General features: G+C 38.8%; 1 protein-coding gene across 5 annotated transcripts in view; it reads right to left on the bottom strand.

The window, feature by feature from the left end:
* MCTP1 (multiple C2 and transmembrane domain containing 1) overlaps positions 1–20,464 on the bottom strand; it is a 238,543-nt gene that overhangs the window by 55,792 nt on the left and 162,287 nt on the right. For all 5 annotated transcript variants that reach the window (XM_048291237.1, XM_048291236.1, XM_048291235.1 and 2 more), the window contains exon 16: positions 7,059–7,178. In XM_048291237.1, the coding sequence (XP_048147194.1) occupies positions 7,059–7,178 (120 nt within the window). The remainder of the gene's footprint in view (positions 1–7,058; positions 7,179–20,464) is intronic.

The raw sequence follows: 20,464 nt of genomic DNA, 5'->3' as shown, positions 1-20,464 counted from the left end.
CATACCAGAGGCAAAACTTCTCAGGAAAGTAGAGTCAGAAAGAAGGCAAGATGTACTTCCTCACCTGACAATGTCCTTTTTGTATCTTGTGCAAATGGCATATTCCAGACACTGTCTAGCTAGAATACAGGGACATTGACATTTATTTTTTCCATTATTCCATCATAGCAAGAATTTAGTCTGCAGTTAGAAATCTCTGCAGACTCCCTGGCAGAGTAGAACTTCTGGACTTGAAGCTCAAAACCCCAAAGTATCACACTGGCAAGGGATCTGAAGCACTTGGTATTTGTCCTGTATTCGTGTCCACATGAAAGCCTTTGAATCTAAGAACTGTCAGGACTCGGTCTCTAAGACCATAAAGTGAAGAAACAGAAAAAAAAATCCAATTCCTGCTTTGTTTACTTACTTGGTAACTCAGTTTTCAGTTTCTAGGAAAACAGCTGGTTAAAGTCAGGCACTCTCCTGGTAGGGTTAGTTTACGCATTGAGTGTACTGCAAAATGGCACTCTCAGCCCCAAACAGGAGCAACAACAAATCCACCTGACAGTGCTCTGACAGACACTGTTGCCTGGCTCCTAGAACAAAATGACAGGATTCTAATCAGAAAAGATCTCCTAGGAGCAAGTGAGCTGGGCTTCTATGATCAACTCAAGCTCATTGTGCTTGCCGCCTTTTCTTAAGTGAAGAAAGAATTCACTGAGATGGATATATTGATAAGCATCATTCTTCTCATTCTCTTCTGGTTTTCTTCACTTGGCAATTCCCAGAATACACATGAGGATTTGAGTCCTCATACAGAAAAGTCTCCAGAGAAAACTGCTTAAAATCTCAAAATAAAAGTCTGTCTTTAACAAAATTATTTTTCTTCTATTCTCAAAATTTCACCCAAAACATGGCTAGTTCTAACATCTGATTGAAACACACATATATGAATCATCAAAGTCTGTAGGAAAAAATCTACAATGTAGAAGATGCCTTGTTGTCACTTTATATAATTCTTAAAAGATAAATAATATATATACTTCATTATGCAAATTCATAAAAAATTGTGTATGGCACATTAACTCCCAGCTATTTAGCATCATTTTCTATGCAATGACACATGCATCTCATAACTTCAAGAGGAAATCGGCTATTTAATACTTCCATAAAAGCTCTAAGTATTAACTATCAGTGCAAGATATTAAGTGATCAAACCTCTTCTCCATGGGAGTATAAACAGCAGAAGAACATTCACAGGTACCTTTAGGGATGTACATTATTCTTCCATTAAATGTTAAATTGCTTGGAAAAAAATCCCTAACAAATAGCAGACCAAAAGGAGAGAAAGATTAGTATCTTCAGACAATATCAGAGTGGCAGAGGTTGGCAGGGACATCCTGTCCTCCCCGCTCCAAGCAGACATCACCAAGCCCAACCTCCCTACTCACACAAGGTCACCTCTAAGCACATTGCCCAGGCCCATGTCCTGAAAGGTCTTGAATATCTTCACGGATGAGCGCTTCAGAACCTCTCATGGCAATCTGGCCCTGGTTGTGACCACAGTCACAATTTAAGTGCTTTCTTGTGCTCAGATGAACGTTCATGTATTTTGGTTTGTGGCCATTGGTACTGTCCTGCCATGGAGCACCCCTGAGAAGAGGCTGTCTCTCTTCTGCTCTCTTCAGCCATTTATACACATCATTGTTCTCCACACAGAACAGGACCAGCTTGCTCAGCTTCTCCTTGTATGACAGATGCCTTGATCCCTTCATCATCCTCCCTTTGCTGGAATGAAGAGCAACTCCCACTCCCCACCTTCCCAGCCTGTCCTGACTAAAAAGCAAGTATACATATACTGCATATGGACACAACAGCAATTTCACCGCATTTCTATGATCGTGAATGAATGTAGCTGCACATGGACCTCTGAACTCCTACTGGTTCCCATATTGTGCACACTAATCTACTTAATGGAGAGATATCTGACATGCTGGGTTCTCAGAGAGGGTATGAGAGACTTTTCCAGAGGCATTTCCTTATTTGTGTGCCTACACCTGGCCTGGGGGGCACATCTGTCCTGTTGGATTGGTTTTGAGGGTTCTCCTGTCCATTCACCCTGCACCTTTTTCTTGCCAACTCAGTCCACAAATTTCTTGACAGGACAAGGGGCAATAGCTTCAAACTGACAGAAAGCAGGTTTAGATTAGATATTGGGAAGAAATTCTTCATTGTGAGGGTACTGAGGAACTGGAACAGGTTGCCCAGAGAAGCTATGGGTGCTCCATCCCTGGCAGAATTCCAAGGCCAGGTTGGACAGGGCTTTGAGCAACCTGGTTTGGTGGAAGGTGTCCCTCTGAAGGTCCCCTCCAAATCAAACTATTCTGTGATTCCTCACTTGAGAAATCACTTTTGTGGGTCACCATCACCTGCCTCCCCCATTTTTTTTTTGTTTAATGCTCTCCTCAACAGATTGGACAGCCTTCTGGGAAAGAAGATTTTGCCCCATGTGGCGAGGTGTATCTTTTCCTAGTAGTCCTTAATCCTCAAAAAGTATCCTCCAGTTGTAAAAATAAAAACCAAGTCCCTGCTGTCAGTAAGAGCAAGTGGTTATTGTTCTTTCAGATTTGTCCACTCCTCCACAGGCAGGATGGAGGAGAAAATGACCTGCGCTCCCTGTCTGCTACCTATTTGGTCATGGAAGAACAAGAACTTGCAGTGTCACCAGAGGAGATCCAATGTGCCTGTTACAGTAGTTAAGCATTATAGACCAACAGCTATGACAGCTGTGACAGAGACTGTCACAGTTTGTCCTAATTGTGGTAGCCAGGCTTATGTACACAGGGTAAAAATAATGATTCATAGCTATGCAAACCGTTCTTAATTCTCCATATGACACACTCCAACCATATAATCAACTGTTTCATCCCAGTGAAAGGGACAAGAGCAGCTGGACAGTGGGAACATTTTAAGTCACTTTGGGAGATTATCTGACCATTCTTTAAGTTAGGCAGGTCAAGCAGGTAGTCAGAACATGCAGAACACAGCCTGAAGTAGAAATGTACAAGTAACAAAAAAACCAGAACCAAAACCAACAAAATTTTTTCCCATTAACTCCATGCAGTTAATAATGACTGTGACTTTTGCTTAGAAATATAAAAAAGATCCCAGACACCAGAGAGGAGCACTGCTGTTTTCTCCAAGCTACAAAGGTGAGGGATTTTTTTTTTGTATATTTGAAATCATCAAAGTATTAAGTAGCTTCTTAAAAATACTGACAATAAGGTTTTAACCCCAGCACACTTTCTGTTAGTTTGCAGTACCTTCCATAGGCAATGTGTTCCTCACACATGCACATGTGTGGTGGGGAGCAGCATGCTCCCCATCACACAGATCCAGCACAGGTGACAAGGAGTGGCAGGGAGTGGTGACAGAAACACAGCAGTGGTTGATACCTCTCCCACAGAGGATGTGAAAAAAATAATGGAAAAAAGGCAGGAGAAGAAAAAAATCTCAGCCTAGTAAGATTCTCTCCGTTCTAATCTTGTGTGTTTAGGTGATCGTGGTTTAATATGACAACAGCAGTTGTGCTAAAAATAAATGATTTTGTGAGGTCAGATACTCAGGAGTATGATTATAAGAAAGTGTAAAGATCCTTGGAGAAAGCAGCTGGGTGTACTTCAGGCAAAAATGTTACTGTAAAATTCAGATGAAGGCCTTAAGAATGCCATCTTGGTTATTTTTTCCTCACTTAATACTGGCAAAAAATATTTATAATGTGATTTTTATACCTGCCACATGACTCAATGACAGAAATTCATTTGTTTTAGTACAGTTCAGAACCATCCACTAAATCTACATCTATCTATAGTCACTTGCACAAATGTTTAATGCAAGAGTTCCTATCTTTCAGAAATACAACTAATCTTGATCAAAATGTACTGAAGATAGGGAATCTGACATTTCTTTTGGAAATTTGCATCAGTGTTGGACTAAAACCAAAATGAACATCAGTCCTACAAAGAGTCCAACTGAATCCATAGAGGCATAGTCTGCTGCTTCACCTCTCTGTTGGACATTTCAGTAGACTTATCTCCTGCTATGAAATACACTTGAGCCTCCCCTTTGCCCCAACAACATTGCACCTTGAATTCAAGAAAGGAATCACATTTATAACTCATTAGGAGTTGTAATAAATGGCAAAATAACCATACTTGCACTCAAACAAGAAACACAGGTTCATGTTATAACAGAGGTACTTTGTTTGGCAGCTGAACTACTCCATGACGAAATAAGTTTCAAACTACTTCAAAAATACCCAGATGCCCAATAGGAAAAGGTTGGTCTATCTGCCATAACCAGACAAAAACTCAGTGATCACTAACCACTGACCTGCAGAAGAAGGGTGGTCCCTAGCACCTGGACTGATGAGACTATTGATAGTTGTTTTCTGATAGAGGTATTACAACAGAAACCAACTCTTCTGAGGTGCTTTGCATGGCCCCAAATTTAAGTATGTTCCATAGACATCAAACAAGTACAAAGCATATACAATTTTAAACTATGCTTGTCTAATGTTAATCAGGTAAGAAAAGTTCACAAATACATTTATCTTTGTGTCTTATCATCAGCCTTAGGTTTTTGAAGTAACTTCTAAAGTTAGATGATATTCTAAGATAAGTAGTCAATGATCTCACTGAGACACACAAGGAATCTCTGAAGACTTGGGAGCAGAAGCTGGATCATGTGAATATTGAAGCATTCTCTAGCCAGTAGGAAACACTGTGTAATTGATTTAGATAAAATATACACTCTGCATAGGAAACATAAGTATTTAAATTACTTCTATTCTAATGATACCATGCTAAGGACTCCTGATACTACTGAAGACTCATGAGTTAATTAGAAAGGCTTAAAATAAATCTGCAGATTACTTCAATGAAGGTAGATAGTCAATATGATGATAACCAAACTCGAATCATTAAAAACAAGGGCCCAACCTCCTTCTGATATACATAAAGAAAAAACAGTCATTAATGGCACAGATATCAAACATTTGAGATCAACATGGTTGCTTGACATAGGCTGTATTAGCTTGGTCTGAAGCACTCTCAGCAAGAGGAGAGTTTTAGGAGCAGCATTTGGTATTCTCAACTGAGAGTCTATCACTAGCTTCCTTAGTTTGTTAGAAAAATTACATGACCAGATAATCTTCCCAGACAGGTGGTATTTCAGAGAGAAATTAAGTGTATTGCAGCTCACAAGTGAAATTTCTCCTTTCACCAGGGATTTCAGGTACTTACAAAATCTTCAGGTTGAGAAGTTTTAAGCATTTCAGCCATCAGGAGACAATGGGCTGTGTTTTAAGCATTGCATCTTTTGAATCTTGATCTTAGGCTTTTTCCATAAATGTAACCATATTTTTGTTAGGGCTGCATGGGTTCTAATAATTGCAGTTGCTAGGCATTAGGGGATCACTCAGGTTGGAAGGGATTTCCAAATTCCTGCTTAAAGCAGGGTCAGCCATGAGGTCAGATCAGGTTCCTCAGAGCTTTACTCAGTCAGGTCCTGGAAACTTCCTATAGCAACATCACTTTCCTGGGCAACCTCTTCCACTGCTTAAGAATTCTCATGGTAAAAAAGGTTTTCCAGTCTGAACTTTCAAATGAAGCTTGTTGCCTGTTCCACCACAGCCTCCTTACAGGGTGTTCCAGTCGCTAAAAGCCTTCTATTCTCCACGATCTTTCAAGCCCGCTTCCCTCAGCTTCTTCTCAAGGGCTGGTTGATGAGGGCCTAAGCCCCTGACCATCTTGGTAGCCCTTCACTGAACTTGCTAAAGTCATTCAATGACTTTCTTGAACTGGTGTGTCCCAAACTGCACACTATTCCAGATTCATTCTGGCAAGTGCTGAGGAGTGGAGATAACCACTTCCCTCAATCCACTGTCCATGCTTCTGCTTACCTCACTGCCTTCTAAGACCAATTCAAACAGCTTCTTTCAGACAATCAATTCCCACTCTGTATCATCTCAACAGGTTATTTCTCCCCAAGAGCAGGATTTTTCCTTTTTGAATTTCATGAGGTTCCTATCAGCTCATTTATCCGACCCATTTAGATCCCTTTGAGCGGCAGATCCAGAGTGTCAAATAGTCCCAAACGCCTGATGTAACCCAAAAAACTTGATAGGGGTGCATTATCATCTCCTGTACATCACCAGAAGAGATGTTAAACAGGACCTTGCACCGTGGTAGCCCCTTTGTTACTGACCTCCATTAACCACTGTCTTTAGAGACCAGTTATCTGATCTGTTTTGGCTTTTCACTCGCCCATTCAGTTATCCATTCAGATCATGAAGTAGTAGACAACATGCTGCTTTTGGGATACAAGAACTAGTACAAATACTGAATTCCTAAGGCTCAGCAGTACCTCATGCAAAATCCTTTATCTGCCTGGATGCTAGAAAATTTGCACAGCATAGAATACAACTTCAAATTTTAATATGTACGTCTGAAAATCCAAACCATGTTAATATTATTAATAAATGCCAGTTATTAGTAAATTTTTGCTACATTATATCCCAACTACATGCATTTAATTAAATGATGGCATCAGATGAAGAGAAGAAAATAAGAAAAAGCTAATATTAAGCTCAATGCATATTAATGATGAATTGTGAAATACAGTAAAATGTGATACATTCTGAAACTGTTAAAAAACTGGAATAATTTTAATCTTTAACTTCAACATGTGAAATAAAAAATACAACATAAGGACTTAGCCATACAAAATCATTTTCAAAGAATTTGCCTTTTCCTGAACAATAAGCCTCTCTCCTCCCACACAAAACAGATCCTATAGATAGTGCATGTTCCATTATATTTTTGCATGACATTTCAAGAAAACCAGACACACTTATTGGACAGCCAGAATAAAATTAAATTGCAGGTGGGAAAATTGTCCATCGAACATCATGAAGGGAGACATTTTGAAAAAGATATCGTATTTAAATACAGTTTAAAAATTTTACCTAGTTAAAAAAAGAAAAGGACGTGTATGCCCTTGAAGTAGAGAAGACTTACTGTATCATGTTGCCTGTTATCTTTTCCTGATACGATCAAGAAGTAGTTCCATGCCAGCAGCAACAACAAAGCCAGTGGTATCATGTAGAGCTCAAAGTTCCAGACCACAAAAAGAAAAAGCTAGAAGACAGGGCAGGAAAAGAAGTGATTGAAATCAGCATTACATTAAACTCTTGTACAAAGTTAAGACCAATAAATTAAAACAATTCTAAAGAAACCCACATCTCCTTAGACAGGAGCGTTGTTCAACCACTTTGCTGACTCACACTTACCTGCATGATACAACTGCTACACTTCCCAATCCTTCCTACCTTAATTCTTGGAGAAGAAAGATGTAGTATCATCTAAGAGGAATATTAATTGTTCTCTCATAAAATAATGCTTTTGTGGACAATGCAAAATAGCATAAAAATAAGATTACATCTTAAGAAAGGTTAGCTGCTTTCATGAATCATAGAATGGCTTGGGTTGGAAGGGACCTTAAAGGCACCTAGATGCACACCTCCCCCCCCCCTCCCCCGACAAAAGCAGGGACACCTTTCGCTAGACCGGACTGCTCAGAGCCTCATCCGACCTGGCCCTGAACACTTCTAGGGATGGGGCATTCACAACTTCTCTGGGCAACCTGTTCCAGCATCACCACCCTCAACAATAAGGAATTTCTTCCTAATACCTAATTTAAACTTCTCCTCTTTCAGTTTAAAGCCATTATCCCTTGCTGTATCACTACATACCCTTGTAAAAAGTCTGTCTCCATTTTTCTTGTCACAGGGTCACAGGGATGTGATTAATTTAAAGAAGACCTCAACATGTTAGTGAATCTGGTTTTAGCTTTGAAATAACCCTGCAGCAGTGGAAAGGTGGCACAAGAGTTGAATAAAGATTCATTTGCTATTTAGAAAAAAGAACATGGTCATTTTGTAGTAATGTCATACAAACAAGCAGAAGTAGCAATCAGAAATCTTTTGCATGGAAAACTAGCAAAAGATCACAGTAAAAACTAAAATCATATGATTATTTTAGTTAAAGTATAGTAAAATAGAACTGACCCCAGGCTCATCAAAAATGGGATTAAAAAGAATGCTGAGAAGCCACCTAAGTCCACCATTTTGAAAACTTTGATTTGTTGCAGTGTTTGCTCAAAACAGCTGAAGTGCTCTGTGACCAGGGACTGCCAGAAGCCTGGCTGGGTTACATCTCCTAGTGTGCCTAAATAACTCTTCAGCATGGGATCCACTTGGGGATCACGCCTCTGGAGAAACCCATCCTCACTGCCAGCTCCATACACCACGGTCTAGACATTGTTCCCTGCTGATGCTGCTACAGAATTAATGGTTTACAGGAAAGAACTTAAAATAATTGGACTTGGATGGGGACAAAGTAAAATCATTTTTACCTCCAGTTTTCCCTATTTTCCCCTTTTATTTAAGCCAGCTATAGCCACAACTTGGGTTTCTTTTCTTCAACAAGCAAAACAACAAAGACAACAAACAACAAAGACATTACAACAACAACAGAAAAAGTGAAAGCAAATCACACTATGTACTGCAGCTGGATAAACATCCAGAAATCCTCATAAGCTTTTTCATCCAAATAGTTAAGATTTTGAATATTTTTACTTTTAATACCTACTACAAGGAATGAAGGTGGTGTGCTACAGAACTCACAAACCTAAATGCCAATGCCTAGGTAAACCAAAACAGAGCTCATTTTCCCAAATTAATCACCAAGATGTGTAAAAAGATGAGTAAGAATAAAATGCAGATTTTAATAGTCTTCTGCTAGATTTTCATTTGGAGTGAAAACAAAATTCTCGTATCAAATACTAGCTCTCACATAGAAAGAAAAAAAATCTACATCTTAGGTAATCTCTCTCAAGATCAGCTAACTTACCTCATCCCTGTGCTTTCTACCACTATGTATACGCAAGTCCTATGAAACTGCAAGACAACCATGATAAATACTGAAAGCACTGAAAAAAACAGTGTGTGTGAGACAAAACCCAGGATACTGGCACATTTAACAGTTTTTCATTTGAAAGAAAAATGCTTTTTTTAGGTTGTTTGGTTTAAAAGGAAATCTGTTAGACCTGGTAATGCATAAGATGCTGTGCTGGTCTCATCTAGTGTAGAGCTAATTTCTGCCTAGTAGCTGTTTTGGATTCAGAATGCAAATGATGTTGGTAACACACCGATGTTTTGGGTTTTTTTGCTAAGTTCTGTTTATCCAAAGTCAAGGATCCTTTTTTCCCTTGTCTCACGCTCTGCCAGTGGAAAATATCCAAAATAACCTGGGAGGGAGCACAGCTGGGACAGATGAGTCAAACCAAAGGGGTATTTCCACTCCATAGAATGTCATGCCCAGGATATAAACTGGGGGGACCTACCCAGAAGGGCGGGTGGTCTGGGTTCAGGAAGAGGGGTCTGGCAAGGGTCAGCAGGTGGTGAGAAATTGCATTGCACATCACTTGTTCTGGTAGGGTTTTTTTTCCCTTTTACTACCATTACTATTTTTATTTTCCATTATTACTACATTTCACTTTATTTTCAATTACTAAACTGTTCTTATGTCAACATAAAAGTTTTACTTCAATTCTCCTCCCTATTCCACCAGGATGTGGGGGAAGAAGGGGGGGGGGTGTTGAGTGAGTGGCTGTGTGGTATTTCATCTCCAGCTTAAAACCATAGTAGAAGCAAACAACATCTCATAGCACTCAAGAACTGTTCTGTGAGCTTGCTGTCTGTAAGAGAGTGGTAAATTAGATGTAACCAACTAACAACAAATTTTGTGTCTCAAAAGAAAAGCAAAAAAACCCGTGCGTGCTTTAACCCCAGAAATGCCCTGAGTCAATGCATGCACACTGAAGAGTGCTCTGGAAGCCAGCAGACAGCACCAAGTATCAGAAAAGTAAGTATTAGAGATGACCTGTTGAGAAAAGGCAACACAATATAGTCTTTCTTAGGGCCCCAGCTGAACTTTGGTCAGAAAGAGGTTAAGAAAATCAAGTACTATTCAAACAATCCCCAGAAAAAAAAAGCCAACGATCTACTCAGAGTCTCAGGAGACATGGACTTGACTGGAGTCTGAAGAACATGGTCATCATGTACTCTGTACTCCAGAATATCAATGAATTCTCATCCAACCAGGTCTCACTTGAAGTTTCAAAATGCCAAATGACCTTCAAGGGCATTAATTCCTTACAGTACTGGGCTCGGAGGTCCAGTAAAACATATTAAGATATTACCTCTTTACAGCTTGTATGGACATACCATTCAAAAGTGTGGATATTACGCCTGACATCTCCTGAAGATGATTTTGCTGACCTGCCACTTTAACTTCCATCTAGTCTGGCTGAATTTTAACCAGTTCCTCCTTTCAGGCAACTGTCTCAGCCAGGCATTACAAAAACAGTGCAACACAAATAAGATGTGTGCAGTGTGAGACCAACACCGTGATGGCACTGTGACCTAAATGGCCTCATTACACTTCCCAGACAAGAAATGCACTCATGAAATGCATATGAGAGAAAACAAGCAGATTTCCAGTATCAGATAAAACTTTTAAGTAAACATGAGCAAACTCAAAATCTGGTGCAGAACAGCAAGAAAACTCTAGGACCCAGTTCTTATGCATAAAAGGCCTGATTGTTGAGGTGAAAGAGAAGAAGGGAAGTGGTATGTACAAATCTTCGTGAAAGGTGGGGAAGTAAACCAACATATCCATCCATTAAGCAAATATAGACCAAAAAATCCCAAAACCAAACCAGAAAAGCTAAAGAATAAGTATAAAAGAACAGTTCTGGGAGTTGCCTGTGTCTGTAAAGCATCTAGTGGACTGTATCTGGCATTATACCTCCCAAGAAAATAATGACCCTCTGTGTAAAAAAAGGATGCTTATCACTACCGAAACAAGCTAACTATTTTAAAGAGATGAGTGGGAGTCTCAAAGGTTACAGTTTAATACAACTGCCATTTCCTATATAAAAGAATGTAAGGAAGGGCTTTTTTCTTCTCTCACATGAGATCAAAGTTTTCAGAGTCACAGGCATGAACTGGCCATTTACAACATCACATCAGTTTATACTCTTAGTCAGACACACATGCATTAAATGATCATTCAGAGAGACACATGACACTATCCCTAGTGTACAACACTTCAAAAAATAATTTAAGTTAGGGTATTGAATATCCTATTCTTTTGCAAACTACAGTATATTTTAAAAAGAAATCTCATCCAAAATGATTAACACTTCCTACTGTTCAGAAAAAAAGCCTGCCCTTTCAGACTAGCAGCTGTGGATCATTAGCTTTCCAGTGATGAGATGTGTTTGATGAGTATTTTTCTTTCTAATTAAGAGACGACATTCTCTATTTGACTATCTTCTGACAGAAGTGAAGAGAAGGATTTCTGCCTATGTGGAAAGGCCATATTCTACAGAACAATTATTTCAGATTTCTTTTTATCTACCTCCACCCAGCCTCTTTTCATTTTTAACAAAATCCTGTTTGCACCCACAGACTTCACAGTATTAACCCCTGTGTTTCTCAACTCTTCTCCTTTTTTCCTTTTGCTTCTGTTTTGACTGCTAGCAGAGAAGAGCATGTTGAAAAAAAAGGATCAACCCACACAGGGGCCACTGACCTCATCCTCAGGTATAGGAGAGACCAGCGGACATTATGAAGGAGGGCTGCAAAAACTGCTGTTTGAAAGCTTTATGACAAAACTAAAAATGGTTCATTCCACAGAAATGCCTGAGTTCAGCAGACCAGATATTTGCTCTGGTAGCACTGAGAGCAAGAGCTGTAATGTGCTGGGAGTAAGGCAATACACAGACATCCCCGCTGCCGTTGTCTCATGTGGGGCACAACGTTCATGCTGCAGTCTCCTTCTTAAATTGTGGCTTTCCCTGATCATTTTCACGGAATATCTTTATAGCCTCATTTACATATTATCTATATCCTTGCCTTATATTTATTACCAATCTCTTGATTACCCTGGAAACACAAAAGTTGGCTGCACAGCATTTTGGCACAATCACAAATAGACAATGTCTACAGCTCCAAATACTGTGCTCCAATCACAGGATCTTCCACTTACCATTTAAGCTCAAAGGGACAATTTTATTACCTGAGGCTTTGTCTCTTGATGTGTTCTCACAAGACTAGACAGAATGAGAGAGAACACATATATCTGCTTGATACAGACTGTGTACCAAGTACTGCAGGTTTTAAGGCTCCTGCATGGTGTTTTATACTACAAAACACTTGCAACTACTTCGTACTGTACTTTGGAGAGATAATAGCTTCTTCCATTATGAAAGGAGTCAGTTAGCAATCACAGCGCCTATGATCTTGTACAATACTTTTATAAAAAATTAGAAAGGAAGCATTTCTTTTAGCTGCATCAGATCTCAAATACACTAACTATAATGTAAACACTTACAGGAATCCACTCCAAATGCACTTCCTTCGTTCAGATAAGTCTGGAAGAAGTACGCCTTTTAAACATACTCTAAAGCATACTCCAGCAGTTTTTCTTATCAGTCTTGCAATTTGAATTCCAATTATCTGAGTACTGGGAGAAGGTGCGGTATGAAAGATTTGAGTCTGAAACACATTATCTGTTACTCTCTTTTTCTGTACACATAAAAACACTAACTTGAAAATAGTAAAAGCATGGAATGTGCAAAAAAATCCCAACAAAACCAAACCAGAAAAAAACCCATATAATTCCCACTTGCTTTATTTTGACAGATTTTCAATTCAACCTTGGATTAGTGTTGGTTCTCTTTTTTAAATGCCTGAGGTCTTGGGAGTCTGAGAAATGCAGAATAATTAGTATTTCTGATTGTCTAAGAAATTTTCCTTTATCTCAGAAACAAACATGAAATTGTTTGAATTTTCTCTCTTTGCTGGAATTGGAAGAACTGAGTTCACTGCAATTCAGATTTTTATTAGCATTCTTTCTATTTATTTCATGTAGAAAGAGAAAAAAGAGATATATCCATGACAAATAAAACAAGAACTTAACAGAATGGATGAAGTATTATTAATGCCAGTCCCAATGGGGCTTTTGATGTATTTTGATGTGTTGAAAGACATGTATTAGCACTCGTTAGAGCACTTGGGTCCCATATGTAGAAGAACACACCAAAAGAAAATTTAATTAAATGATGGCATTAGACGAGGAGAAGAAAATAAGAAAAGGCTAATGTTAAGCTCATTGCATATTAATGATGAATTGTGAAATACAGTAAAATGTGATACGTTCTGAAACGGAATAATTCTGAATAATTTTATCCTTTAACTTCAGTATGTGAAATAAAAAATGCAACATAAGGACTTAACTAGGTAGGACATTTTTGGTCACGTGTTTTCCATGTTGTTAATCTGTACAACAAACCCAAGGTTCTATTTCATCTCATTCTTTTTATCTATGTGCAGTGTACCCACGTGTTACTAAAGCAACAATTCTGTCAACTAGAGGTGACTCACTTGATCTGCATCAAACCACCCAGTTTGTGAAACACATCTACAGCCAGAACAACCTTTACAATGATACCACTATCCAATCACACCATGACGTACGTTGCATCTCTACAAGATTGTCAGCACCAACAAAATGTTCTATTTAAAATCCTGAACATTTTTATTTAATTATTTGCTTTTTTCCTTACAACTTGTAACAAATGTTTCAAAATCATTTTCCAGAAGTACCATGATCTCTACTTTGAGAATGTCAACAACTTCACGAATGTAAACCTTCAAGAATGCAAACCTCAGAGCATGGCTGCAGGCCCACTTCAAACAGCACATGGATTACAGATATAAAATTTGTACTGCTGTAACCAGTTGCTATTGTAACCAATAACAAAAGTTAGGTGGAAATAAAAATTACACCCCCCAAAAATATTTAAAAATGTGGAATCTCTTGGGTCATTTTTTTCCCCTTCACTTTAGAGTTTCTGAGCTGCATTATTACAGCTGTGTAGTTAGTATCCAGGATAAAATTAAAGGGCAAAATATTCTCAGGCCATTTCAAGATGGATTTGTTCTGTCAGACTGCTGAAATGCTGACAAACTACGAGAAATTGATAGTACTTTTCCTATGAGCAATGACACCTGGCATCAAGTTAAAAATGACTAACTAGGGTACATTAGATCAAAGACATGTCTGTGAACTGGGCTACTAGGGTCATGGAACCTTCATTCCATCTTAATACCACATTTTCTGAACAATACCCAACTGCTCACTGAATGGCCCATGTCTGTGTGAAAGTGACATTACCTAGAAAACTGCTCTACACATTATTTTCCAAGTAAAAAAAGTGCTTTAATGTCCCCAGATTGATTTTCACAGAATCACAGAATGGTTACGTCTGGAAGGGACCACAGTGGGTCATCTGGTCCAACCTCCTTGCTCAAACAGGGTCATCCCAGAGCACATGGCACAGAATTGTGTCCAGATGGATCCTGAGTATCTCCAGTGAGAGAGAGAGAATCACTTCAGAAGAAAAATCTAACGTGTTGACTCTGTGAGAAGTGTAAAATCACAGCATGGATCATGCTAGATAACTACAGGTTTTATACACAATGGATTGGTGAGACTAAGAGCTCTGTACTGTTTGTAATTGTGTTGTGGTGAAAAAGATCACATACAAGCAGGGATCTACATATTCACATCTATCATCCTTCATTTTGTAGGCATTTTATCACTTTACCTGGGCATCAATTTTCTATCATCTATGTCTTGCAGTTCAATTTGAAAAGTGTAATTTCTTCAGACAATCCAGGAATAAAATGTTATCATTGCCCCCTTCCTTTCTCACAGCCTGACGAGGAACTGATGGACTTTGAACCCGCCTCCTGTTCCTCCCAAATGCCTGGAGATTGTAAAATTAAATTGTGCATCAAAAGTTATTAAACTGGGTATAGAGAAAAAACATTTGGTACTGTCTTCATCTTAATTAGAATGGCTTCACTGTACATCTTCCATAGTCCAAACAACACACATACCAGACACTGGTATGGAAGTTGTGACAAATACTGCTCTCTGTACATCACATACTGCATCAGATTAAATTTTTCTTAATCTGCTCCCTCCCTTATCTTCTATGCATTTTTGCAAATGAAGGAAAATCATTTAAAATTTTAAGAAAACACTATAAAAAGTTTAATAGGGTAGAAATAGTCACCACTACCTAAATACTGGAAAATACAAGACTTTCAGACTTATTTTTTCCAAAGCAAAGTAGAAAATACTTTTTTTTCAATGAAAAGTAAGTAACTTATTTTAAAAATACTGAATATGAACTACATATACCTCACAAATGTTTAAACTGTGCCCATATTCATCGGTATGACAGAAAACTGAAATAAGCCTTCCTCACTATTCATCATTAATAACCACCACCAAAATAAAAAGACCATTAGGATATTAGGAAGTGAAACCTTTGATAAAGTCCTTTGGTTGTAGGAAAACTGACACTTTACCAACTGTCTGAGTGAAAGGTACAGCAGTAAAATTTAAACTGTATGAATTAAGACTAAAACCATGTGGCTAAAGGCATACAGACAGACTGTGACTCAGTGATAAAATGCAAAAATACTGATTTTTGGTTTGATAACCATGTCTGGAACAAACAGAAACTTTGGCTGCTCTATGGACAGGCACTTCCATAACTTCTGAAGTCTCATTTCACACACTGGAACTGTAATGCCCTTATTAGATTAAGAAACTCTATTTTAAATTTTTATTTAGGACTAAACACAACAATTCTCTTTCCACCTCTGTTTGGAGATAGCTGCATCAACACACTGGACTCTCTGATGTCCTGGAGATGTCAACTGCTCATGCAGAGAAATTCCTTGCTGAGTCTGTCCCTTCACTTGGAGCTGAAATTAAGGTTGAATCAAGCAATCTTTCTGCTGCTTCTGCTTTCTCATCTGTTCTTAAAAAAAATCTGTTATGTTTTGGGGTTTCAGTTTTTCCAAGAGACAGAGGCACCAAGGAATAGCATGGTGGAATAATCACCAAGGGACAGGGCCACCGCTTGTCAGAAGGATAAGAACACCCATTTAGAGCATTAATATATGAAGCCATTCATATTTCCCCAATGTTTTCTTTTAAATCTTTTTTACATGTTAGGAATGGTTTTAGAAGGTGCCACTTGCCGTCAGCTGTCACTTGATATCAACCAACTAGGTCTAATTATTAAATTATTTCAACTTTTCAAGACCATCAGTCAACCTCAGTGAGCTCCCCAGGCTGATTTTCGTACTCATGATTTATGACCTGCTTCATTATGTTGTTCTATGATGTCTGGAGTATTGGTTGAGTATAACTGCAAAACAGCAAATAAATAAAAAGCCTAGGAGTTGTGCCTCTGTCACTGACCAGGTCTTAAGTACATAACTGGCAATTTGTTCTCAAACAGTGTAGGAAAATGTTTTTCTACTGTAGTGGTTTTGATTCAAAATATTCATTATTTACTTATTTTCCTTCTGTGAGATAAGAATTAGGAGAAAAGCAAAGCAGGCACAAACCTTAAACAGTTGCAGTACAATGAAAGAGCTTTATTACTAACAGAATTAAAAGTAAAGAGAAAACAACAAAACAAAATTAAAGTAAATTCCCCCCCCTCCCTCTTTCCAGCACTTCTCTCCTTTTATCCAGCTCACACAAGGGATAACAGAACATGGGATGTTAGTCAGTGTTGCAGTTCTTGAAAAGTCTCTCTCTTATGCTTAAGGAAAAAAGGGTTTTCCTTCAGTTGCACGTGGTTCCCAAACTGCCACCAATAGCAGACCCGCCCGGAAACAAACAGTCTGCTGTGTGTAGAACATCTCTCCCATGAAGAATTTCACAGTTCTTTCACACTACAGAACATGGGCCATCACATGGGGTTATTCATCTTTTTAAGGATAAGTTATTTTGGCCTGCACACAGAGGCTTTTCTTCGCCACAAGTCTCTAACAGCCTCTTACTACTTCTATATAGCCTGGCATAGGCACTCTTCACAAACTTCATAGGCACACGTTGATTCTCCACCCCCCCCCCATGTTCTTCAAATGGATTAAAGAGACAAACAGTTTGTGGTATTACAGTTTCTTGGCATGCAAGAAGGTTTCTTTTAAGCTGCGCGCCAGAATCGCGGCACCGCCCTCTTTTCTCCTGTCGCCATGCTCAGCTCCGTCCCACGGGACTCACTTCTCTTTCTCTCTGACTCTGAAGCCGCCATGTTGAAGGGTGTTCTTGTTCGGGCTTTACGGTGGGGAAAGCCTCGCTCCCTCTGTGCTGCTGGCTGCGTGGTGTCCTCTTCAGTTCAGCACGGAGTGTGCTGGCTGCAGACAGGAGGCTCTGCCGGCTCCCGCTGGCTCCGCCGGCTCCGCATGGAGAGGAGAGGGACCCGCCTGTCCCCAGAAGCCGCGCTGGATGGGTTTAGCTGTGAGCAGTCCATGGCTGGTTGTAGCTGCCTGCGGCTCTGGGACAGTCCCCCTCAGTGACCCAGGGTCCGTGCCGCAGCGATGGGAAAGGGGGAAAGGGGCAGTGGCCCCGGCCCGGCCCAGCGGGGCCGGGAGGCTCGGAGCCCCCCCACCTTCCAGCAGGCGAGCTCCGACCAAAAGGGGAAGTCCCGCCTTTCTGTGCGGTTTAAATATGTAAATTGTGAGAAGCGTAATTGGTCTTAAAGACTGTCCATCAACTCAGGGTCAACCCAACACATCTACCTATTAATGTACTTTTTTGTAAATAAATTTTAATTAATAAATTCATTTAAATGATTAATTTCAACTAGCTTGTCATTCTTTGTAACTTGATCTCCCAGTCTATCTTGTAATTTAACAAAAATTCTGCTTCATTGATCTCAAGACATTCCCTCCAAAACTTCAGTTCTGAGAGTTTGCAGACCTATGTGTAGCATCTATAACTGTGTGTGCCTGTTCCTATTCACAACTCTAATATTAATCCAGGACTGATGTTACCAAGTCCTTCTAGTCTATTTACTCTTTACCTACGAACATCCTGTAGTTTTCCACCCTTCCACCCTCAATGATCTGTTTGAAGTGATTTTGATGCCTGAAATATCTATGTGTTAGCATGCAGGCTATGTGCTTTTCTTCAGTATTTACCAAGTCTTTAAATTTCCCTGTGCAGAGTATGATTGTAGCTTGCAGAAATGAGAACTTAGCAGAAAATACCAGTTTAGATCAGAGAGTGAGGGAGCTCCAGGTGTTTGAACAACCTGAATTCCGGAGTTGTAAGACTGTCCCCAGGCTGATTGTCAGTGACACAAGTGAGTATTTTTTGTTCTCTAGTAGGATAGCTATAATTATATTCTGCAATGCTTTCTTTAAACAAAATGCAAAATAAAACTCCCCAGGTTCATTTTTAGCTGGCAATTTTTTACAGTAAACTAGAGCAGGTCCTGAGAAAGCTAAAGTATATTCACATACTTCTATGTAAAAGTTACCAAATTGCACTATAAAGAAAACAATGACTTCTGTTATCAGCATAAATAGCGCAAACTCCAAATATTTCAATGAGATAAATAGAATGCAGAAGTTAGGATACAGTTCATGAATATGTACATATCCTGTATATTTTTGTCTCTTTATATTATAAATTACAGCACAAAGGAGTGTCTATTAACAATCACTTCACAATTTGTTAGAATCGGTTATGAATTATTAAATAAATGTAATTTAGAACATAACTAGGATAGTTACTAGTGTATCACCACTCAGTCTTTGCTTGAGTTCACTTCTCTGTGCCTTTGGTAAACTTCTCTGGTCTGCAAAGGTCCACTCAGGTGCATTTGAGAAATCACATTAGACTCATACAGCCTTTCCTGCAAGAGCAACATCCTGAACTGTTGGGAGTTGTACAAGAAATGGAGTCAGATACCTGGTTAACAAATACACCAGTCACACCTTACGATGTCTGAAGCACTTTCAGTCTCCTGAAAAGTTTCTCTCTACAGCAAGGTAACTGACCTGTTTAATGAGGGCAAGCACGAAAGTGATATCTTGGGAAAACCAGAAGTGCTTCATGAAAAAAACAGGAAAGGAATATCAGAGGTAGACTTACCAAACAAAACAGAATTCTTTTTGTTAAAAACTACAGAAAATGCCCTTACTTTTTGGTTAAAGTTAAGTAACCATTCATATAAGGCACTGGAAAAAGACAAGAGAGGTGAAGGCTGAAAGAGAAGTAAAGGTGAACTTCAGAATTTCACATTTTTGAATCACATACTTTCAAGCAACAGCAAGGTCTATGGGCAGCAGTAAGCTGGATAGGGCACCACCTACCCAAAATGCAGAAAGAGTATACCATGTAATTAAACAGCCTGCAATCATTTTTGATGTTCTTTAATCTGATTTTAAGGTTCACTCTTGTCAGATACATTGAGAAATAAAATTTTTAATCTATGCCATGTAATTTTTCAAATCAAACCCAACAACAAAAAGGATTTTCTTTCTTATGATCCTAGGTGGAAAACTGTCTTTTGCTGCTCTCATTGAGGTAATGTTTCTGCAGGGAAAATATATTTTCATGCTATTGAAAACACCAGTTGTTTTTCTGTAATAAATTTAATTATATCCACATTTTCACAAACTACACTAAATCATATTTAGCACAGAGATCTGTGTCCTGGCAACTCTCCTGCTTTTTTATAGTTTTTTTTTCTGGTCAGCAAATTCTAGAACCCAAGCTGTATTCCTCTCTCCATATTTGCAGGAAATAGTGTTGTAGACTCCAAATATATGGTGTTTCATAGAATCTACCTCACCTTTCAGTAGTATATTGTTTCAGCAAAATTACATTTCATTTATTTAGATGACTGCCACTCCAATATGTTTAGCCATACTTTAACACAGAAATGTTCCACAGCTCTAAAAAGCATTTATTTAGCCTGGACCATCATCAATAACATTTACTAACCGGGGAAGAACAGTGCATTTCATAGATGCTTACTTCAATGCACATCCTTAAAATGTGAATAGGGAAATGCAGAGTATTTTACTGCTACCTACAGAACAGTGTATCATCATTAATAGCCAGTGCTACATTCTCAACTTTTTTTTTTTATTGTACAAAATAACATAGCAATGAGATCACCAGTGTTAAAACAAGTACAGATTTTGTGTGAGTGTTTAAACTTGCTACATATGCCAGGAAGAGGAGAGTTCTCCTTTAAAGGACCAAATTCTGGAAACAGATATTTCATAAATTTAAATGAGCAGAACGCAAGACCTGGAATTATACACATATGGCTTCTATATTTTAACACCCTATTCAAGTCTCAAAATCTTTCAGTCAAACCAAAACAGCCAAATATTGTATTACAGAAAGTCTCACTATTAAGTTGTCTGACACTTATAAAAGATTTTTTTTCAATTTTATAC

The sequence above is a fragment of the Corvus hawaiiensis genome, chromosome Z (assembly GCF_020740725.1).
Source record: "Corvus hawaiiensis isolate bCorHaw1 chromosome Z, bCorHaw1.pri.cur, whole genome shotgun sequence".
NCBI classification, from domain to species: domain Eukaryota; kingdom Metazoa; phylum Chordata; class Aves; order Passeriformes; family Corvidae; genus Corvus; species Corvus hawaiiensis.
The sequence above is the reverse complement of the archived record's forward strand: the minus strand, read 5'-3'. Positions and strand labels throughout refer to the sequence as shown.